We start from the raw sequence: 8,251 nt of genomic DNA on the forward strand, positions 1-8,251 counted from the left end.
GATTTCTTAAAAACAAGAATTTTGGTAAATAAGGAATCTTACAGTTGAGAATTTAGTGATTATTCAGGAATTCTTAGGAGTTTAAAAAACAAGCAATTCCTTAAATGTAACATTTTTAGGGAAAAAAACTCTGTTATGTAGAACCTTTTTCTTTTAAAGATTTATTTTATTTATTTGAAAGACAGAGTTACAGAGAGAGGTAGAGACAGAGAGAGAGAGGCCTTCCATCTGCTGGTTCACTCCCCAGATGGCTGCAAGGGCTGGAGCTGCACCAATCTGAAGCCAGGAGCCAGGAGCTTCTTCCAGGTCTCCCATGTGGGTGCAGAAGCCCAAGGACTTGGGCCATCTTCCACTGCTATCCCAGGCCATAGCAGAGAGCTGGATGGGAAGAGGGTCAGCTGGGACTAAAACCGGTGCCCATTTGGGATGCCGGAGCTTCAGGTCAGGGCTTTAACCCACTGTGCCACAGCGCCGGTCCCTGTTATGTAGAAGCTTAAAGTTCAGGACATTGTAATTTCTATTTTTATTTTGCTTGCTTAATTATATCTGTGAGGTATAATTTCGTATTTCGAGAGTGATTACTGGCATGCTTAATCGTTGATATTAATTGTCCAATTAACAATTTTTAAATATATTTTGGATTTATTATAGTTTCATTCTAAATAAAGATCATCTTAAAACAAGTGAAAGAGAACATAATTTCTAGCTCATTGTTGGACATTAGCTCTAGGAAAAAATAACGAAGTATAAACCTTTTTTAATAGCAAATACAAAAATAAAAGTTGCAGGGAAGCAGTTGTGTTAACATTTTATAAGTTAATCAGTGACAATTTCATCTATAAACAACAATACCAAAACAGGGTGCAGCAAGTATTCTACACTTGATCTTAGCCAAAAGGCCGAGAAGCGATAGCAAGTATTCTAACATCCAGCAAACTTGCCATTCTTCTGCACATGTACAAACAGTCCAGCACTGTGCTCAATGAGAATTAATCATAATGCATTCTTTAGCTTGCTACGATAACAAAACATACTACTAAACGGTTAAAACAAGATGTACTTATTTTCACCAGCATTCACTTGCACTATTTTTGGTATCAAAACGGTTAGAAAGACCATTTGCAGAAAGAGGAGGAGTTGAGCAGTCCCAAGGTGGAGCTGTCTCTTGTGTTATATGACACTGGCAGATTAAAGCGCTCTGATGGGGAAGGGCTTACAGGCTGAGTCAAAAGCCAAGAAGTCTCTTTATTTACGCCTACCTCCCAGCCCTTGGCAATCTGACTAATAACAAACTGAGCTAACAAGAAAGACTAGAACGGGAGGACGGAGCAGCTTGGACCTACAAACTAAGAAAGCAAGAGTGATCAGTCTCCGCTCCTCTAAACATCGTGTTTATTTACTGCATTCAGCAGCTTGCAAATGGTTAACTATATGCAAAAAAGTCAGCATAGCTGGGAAGGATGCTGTGAATTTTAATTGGGAGAAAAAAAAAGGACAACTGCTTCAGGACGCTCTAGCATGCACTCTGCTTGAAATATTTTCAATGAAATGCTCAGCATTTTCTCTTGGACCAGAAGTTTAAACTTTCTGATGCTGGGAAACACGCCACAAAGTGATATTTGAGAAGCAAGTACGCGTCCCTTGGTGTTTTCTTTCTTAATACAGAAACTGAATTACTTTGAACACCTCTTCCAGCTGTGCAGAACAGATAACACCAGGACGAGTCTCTGCTTTTACAGGTAAGATGAATGTTTGCAAGTTTTCTTATCCTTATTTTTGCATGATCATAAAGGGGTTGAATTTATATTTTTGCTTCCTTTAGAAAAATAACTGTGCATTAAAGGCTATTTAGTTTCATTTTTGCTCACCAGCACAACAAATGCTGTAGCAGATGCCTGTTTTCTCTGAGCACCAGACATTTAGTTGAACAGCTGGCTGTGGAAAAGAACAAATATAACGATTAGCCACTATTTCTTTTACAACATGTAGTTTGCTGTTGGAAACTAAATACATGTGCTTTCAGAAGGAAAGGTCACTTGCAAATGCCATTGTTGAATTTGAAATATAAACAACTGAATGATGCTTCGCATTCTGTGTGTGCTTTTATTATTTTCTGACTTGAAAATATGTGTTTTCTGAAAATATGTAAACAGACTTTTGACCTCTTTAACATTGTATGTCCTGTGGCCAGTACGGAACAACTCATTGAACATGTGTGCATTTCTGAAAATATGAGAAACTGCTCTCTAGCTCATGTTGAAAAGAATGAAATGCCTGTAAGGTAATAAGAGAGAATTAAATGCTATCTTCTAGTAATTATTCAGTGTTTTCTCAAGATGCTATGCTTTGGAGTGAATCATAGTCTCTTTTGGTAATTTATGGAGAAGTATTTTCAGTGTTGTGGAAGCTAATCCACAAGTTGAATATTCTGAATTGCAAGCTACTAGATTCTTAGTACAGTACTTAGAACTGTTTAAAATCAAGCTATGGTCTTGTTGGAAACACAAAGTCTGCTAATCTGTCCTTTATATAAAAAGACAGTCTATTGTTTTGCTTCTTCAGTTGCCTTCTGCCTTTTAGAAATTTCACATGATGCATATTTTCAATAAAACAATGTATTTTCAATAAATAGCTTATTTTCAGAATTATTGATAGGATTCTGGAATATTTTATTGGATTGTGAGTTTTATAAGACTGATTGTTACTGTTCACACTCCATCCAGAAGAAAAGAAGCAAGTTTCATTTAAAAAAGTTGAATAATCATAAGATGTGGTATATGTCTTTCAAGGTAGTTTATATAATAAAGTTAAGGGACAATATTTCAAGGCTTGAAATAAAATTACATGCCTACATACTACATTTGTTTACCTTGCTATTGCTATCATTTTAAAGTTGTAGTTCTTGTATGAATTGCTATTCAAATGCTTGGCTTAAGTTTTTAGGGAATTGGAATACATGATGTTGTCATTTTAAACTATCATTTTCTAAAGATAGAGATATCCTGAAATATTTTAATATATTGCAGTTTGTTTTAAAGTTCATTGTTTGCCATTGCAAGCCTTATAATAAAAGAGATAAACAGCTCAATTATGTGGTGACATTCAGTGCCCTAATGCCTATTTCAAGAACTCATTAGAAAGTTATTTGCTGGAAGTTTACATGAAACATTACTTATCCTTTTACAATAGTCTAAATAGCTTGCCAAAAATATTCTTTTGGTTTGTATAATATTCACCTTATTCCTTAAAAAACGTCAAAGTAGCAGTACATATTCCAGCTGGAAAGTCAACATAAAGTGATTTTAATAAAACTTGGGTACATTAAAACACATTTATCTGATACTATTACACTTTCATAAAGTTCCTGGGAGAGAGATATCAAAATGAAATTCTTTTATAGCACACTACTTTATTACATAAGCGACGATATATTCCCTCAAGGCTCTTTAATAAATAAGTAATAAGTATCTTGAAACTTTGGCTCAACAATCCAAACATGCTAAAACAAAAATGTAGTTATAACTAGATGAAACACAGGAATACTGCATCCAAACACACATACATAGTACACATATTCATACATACATGCTTACATTCTTACATTTTTACAATCCCAATATTTCTTTCTGTTGCTAGTTAATACCTACATATCTGTCTTATATTGTAAGCATCCAGCTTTAATTTATCCACTTTAAAGTAAAAAAAGCAAAATAAACAACAAAAAAACAGGTACTCTCAAATATATGTTTGTTTCATATGGTGTATCAATGGTGCATTTAGCCAGTAAATTCCATTTTCATCTTTTAAAATGCAGAATATTTTGGCAGTTATGAATATAGTACTGCTATATTATAAATTTTCTTGTCCTAAATTTTGTATTTTGACCATGTTATAAATTCATAGTAACCCAGAATATGCCTGTCCATGTATTTTGGGGAAAAATAAGAATATGAAGGAAAATGTAGATACAACAAGGTATTTATATTTTCATAGTAATCAATGATTTATTTTTGGAGGACAATCTGTCATTTTGAAAATATCAGTTTCATGTCCTCCCTCATTTTGCCCACTAAAATCCCTTGCCATTGCATTTTATTTTACAGAATCAGATCCAAACAAATGACACCATGAAGCTGTGGAGTCATCTATTGTGTGCAGCTCTCCTTGCCGGTATATCCTTGCAGTTCCAATCTCCAGGACCCTCAGTCAGAGGTTCTTGTGATTCTCTTTGCAATTGTGAGGAAAAAGACGGCACGATGCTAATAAACTGTGAAGACAAAGGAATCAAGAAGTTATCCCAAATAAATGTACCGCCATCAAGACCTTTCCACCTAAGCTTGTTGAATAATGGCTTAACAATGCTTCACATAAATGACTTTTCTGGGCTCACTCATGCCATCTCAATACACCTTGGATTTAACAATATAGCAGACATTGAGCCTGGTGCATTTAATGGCCTTGGCCTCCTTAAACAGCTTCATATCAACCACAATTCTTTGGAAATTCTTAAAGAGGATACCTTTCATGGACTAGAAAACTTGGAATTCCTACAAGCAGATAACAATTTTATTACAGTAATTGAACCAAGTGCCTTTAGCAAGCTCAACAGACTTAAAGTGTTAATTTTAAATGACAATGCTATTGAGAGTCTTCCTCCAAATATATTTCGATTTGTTCCTTTAACCCATCTAGATCTTCGTGGAAATCAGTTGCAAACATTGCCTTATGTTGGTTTTTTAGAACACATTGGCCGAATATTGGATCTCCAGTTGGAGGATAATAAATGGGCCTGCAATTGTGACCTACTGCAGCTAAAAATTTGGTTGGAGAACATGCCTCCTCAGTCTGTAATTGGTGACGTTGTGTGTAACAGCCCTCCATTACTCAAAGGGAGCATACTCAGTCGACTGAAAAAGGAATCTATTTGCCCTACTCCACCAGTGTATGAAGAACACGAGGATCCTTCAGGGTCATTGCACCTGGCAGCAACATCTTCAATAAGTGATAGTCGCATAGCAACCAAGACCATGTCAATTTTAAAACCACCCACAAAGGCACCAGTTTTGATACCTTATATGACAAAGCCATCCACTCAGCTTCCAGCACCCTACTGTCCTATTCCTTGTCATTGTAAAGTCCTGTCTCCATCAGGACTGCTAATACACTGTCAGGAGCGAAATATTGAAAGTGTCTCAGATCTAAAACCTCCTCCACAAAATCCTCGAAAGCTTATTCTAGCGGGGAATATTATTCATACATTAATGAAATCTGATCTTGTGGAATATTTCACTTTGGAAATGCTTCACTTGGGGAACAATCGCATTGAGGTTCTTGAAGAAGGATCATTCATGAATCTAACAAGATTACAAAAACTCTATCTAAATGGCAACCATCTGACAAAATTAAATAGAGGCATGTTTCTTGGTCTCCAGAATCTTGAGTATTTATATGTTGAATACAATGCAATTAAGGAAATATTACCAGACACCTTTAACCCAATGCCTAAACTTAAAGTCCTCTACTTAAATAACAACCTGCTACAAGTTTTACCACCGCATATTTTTTCAGGTGTCCCCCTAACAAGAATAAACCTTAAAACAAACCAGTTTTCTCATCTACCTGTAAGTAATATCTTGGATGACCTTGATTTACTAACCCAGATTGACCTTGAGGATAACCCATGGGACTGCTCCTGTGACCTGGTAGGACTGCAACAGTGGATACAAAAATTAAATAAAAACACAGTGACAGATGACATCCTCTGCACTTCCCCAGGGCATCTTAACAAAAAGGAACTGAAAGCCCTAAATAGTGAACTTCTTTGCCCAGGATTAGTAAATAACCCATCCTTGCCAACTCAGACCAGTTACATTATTGTCACTACTCCTACAACAACGACAAACACAGCTGGTACTATTTTAAGGTCTCTTACTGACGCTGTGCCACTATCTGTTCTAATATTAGGACTTCTGATTGTGTTCATAACTATTGTGTTCTGTGCTGCAGGGATAGTGGTCCTTGTTATCCACCGCAGGAGAAGATACAAAAAGAAACAGGCCGATGAACAAATGAGAGACAACACTCCCCTGCATCTTCAATACAGCATGTATGGTCATAAAACGACCCACCACACAACAGAGAGACCTTCTGCCTCTCTCTACGAACAGCACATGGTGAGCCCCATGGTGCACGTCTACAGAAGTCCATCCTTTGGGCCAAAGCATTTGGAAGAGGAAGAAGAAAGAAACGAGAAGGAGGGAAGTGAGGCAAAGCATCTCCAAAGAAGTCTTTTAGAAAGAGAAAATCATTCACCACTCACGGGGTCAAATCTGAAACATAAAACCACAGACCAATCAACAGAATTTTTAACCTTCCAGGATGCCAGTTCATTGTATAGGAACATTTTAGAGAAAGAAAGAGAACTCCAGCAACTGGGAATCACAGAGTACCTAAGGAAAAACATGGCTCAGCTCCAGCCTGACATGGAGGCACGTTATCCTGGGGCCCATGAAGAGCTGAAATTAATGGAAACATTAATGTACTCACGACCAAGGAAGGTATTGGTGGAGCAGACTAAAAATGAATATTTTGAGCTCAAAGCTAATTTACATGCCGAACCTGACTATTTAGAAGTCCTGGAGCAGCAAACATAGATGAGAGTTTGAAGGTTTTTCAGAAATGCTGTGATTCTGTCTTAAGTCCAAACCTGGTATATAAGTGCCTTACACAACTGTGTCATCAATCAGAACTTAAGCACAGCAGTAATCCTTTGGGGGGAAAAAGAGAAGAAAAAAACAAAAAACAGAAAAACTCAGGGATCACTGGGAGAAGCCATGGCATTATCTTCAGGCAATTTTGCCTGTCCCAAATAAAACAAATCCTTGTCTGTAAATCATTCAAGGATTATAGTAAAATTGCTCCATATACTTAAAAGTGTTTCATAGAAGTCCTCTTGCACATCAAAAAGGGTTGAATATTCAAGCAATCATTATTTTCTTGAATGATTTTAACCGTGGATTAAATAAAATTGGATTTCACCATTTAAGACATATACCTGTGTATGTACTTATAATATGTAAGGAACATATTGTTTATAACCAGTATGTACTTTAAAATGTATATTGTCAAACACAAAGAGTATTTTGCAGTAAATGCAAAAGGAACTGGAACTTGAAAATTATAAATTATAATAGTAAGAAAAAATGAAAAAGTTCTGTTTATACAGGCCACAAGTGGCTCAAAACTTTGAAAATATGAAGATACAATGAATGCTACTCCTGTGCTTTCTGGACTAAAAAAAGATACAAATTATGAATAGTTTGGGTGGAATGAACAGGCAAACTTTTCATGTTTCTGCTCATTTGTATGGACAATCTTAATGTCAATGCTGCTGTGAACTGAGGTATGTCATTTGTGCGCAAAGTTTAATTATTCTTGGGATATTTTTTAAATGCTACTGAAATTCTACTGTAAATATGATTAGAGCATCTATTAAGCTTGCTTTTTTTTTCTAGCATTAATTCTTTGTAAATTTAAATGACCACGATAGAAATATGTTTCTTGTTCAAATAATCTTCAGGTGTAAAACATATAGAAATAAATTGTTATTTTATTTTTATTGATGTATGCTGATAGATGCCATAAGTTAGTATCATAAGGCACTCCTAAAGGTAAGTGGTTTAAGTTGCTTCAAGAAAGGGATAATGTAGCTTTATTTTACAAGAAGGTATAGCTAGATTTCTATAAACTATTTATTCTGTACAGTTTTTATATATTTTTGGTTCACAAAAGTAATTATTCTTGGGTGCCTTTCAAGAAAATTAAAAATACTTCTCACAACAATAAAACTAAAATGAAAACTCTATTTCTAAATGTGCCTCCTTCAATTGGTTGACTTGCAATTGAGTCGTCAGGCCCAACACACACAGACAACACCAAGGGAGGGCTCTGTTTGTTGTTGTTCACACAGAAGTATTATGTTCACTGTGTGCAAAAGGTTATTCGGTTTCTGTGTGTGATTGACATGAAGCCAATCTTGAAGTATGACTGGCAGATTCTGCCTTCAAGAAAATCACTTTTCTATGCGATACAAATGGAAATTGTTTATATTTTTCTTCTTTCTAATTATAGTATCAATAATACGGCAGATTTGCTTGGCAAAGTTAATCAAGTTAATTTCATAATGCATTGTGAATGCCATGCCAAATCAGGTACTGAGTTGAAGGACATATTTTCTATAAGAAAGTGCTTT

The 8,251-nt window shown here is 35.7% G+C and overlaps 1 protein-coding gene across 1 annotated transcript; it reads left to right on the plus strand.

The window, feature by feature from the left end:
• The first annotated feature begins 1,139 nt into the window (after positions 1 to 1,139).
• SLITRK6 (SLIT and NTRK like family member 6) lies at positions 1,140 to 7,864 on the plus strand. Its single transcript, XM_002712999.5, has 2 exons — positions 1,140 to 1,739; positions 4,104 to 7,864. Exon 2 carries the CDS (start codon positions 4,128 to 4,130, stop codon positions 6,651 to 6,653), a length of 2,526 nt encoding a protein of 841 aa, XP_002713045.2. The 5' UTR covers positions 1,140 to 1,739; positions 4,104 to 4,127; the 3' UTR covers positions 6,654 to 7,864.
• Positions 7,865 to 8,251: the final 387 nt, after the last annotated feature.

The sequence above is a fragment of the Oryctolagus cuniculus genome, chromosome 9, assembly GCF_964237555.1.
Source record: "Oryctolagus cuniculus chromosome 9, mOryCun1.1, whole genome shotgun sequence".
In the NCBI taxonomy this organism is placed as follows: domain Eukaryota; kingdom Metazoa; phylum Chordata; class Mammalia; order Lagomorpha; family Leporidae; genus Oryctolagus; species Oryctolagus cuniculus.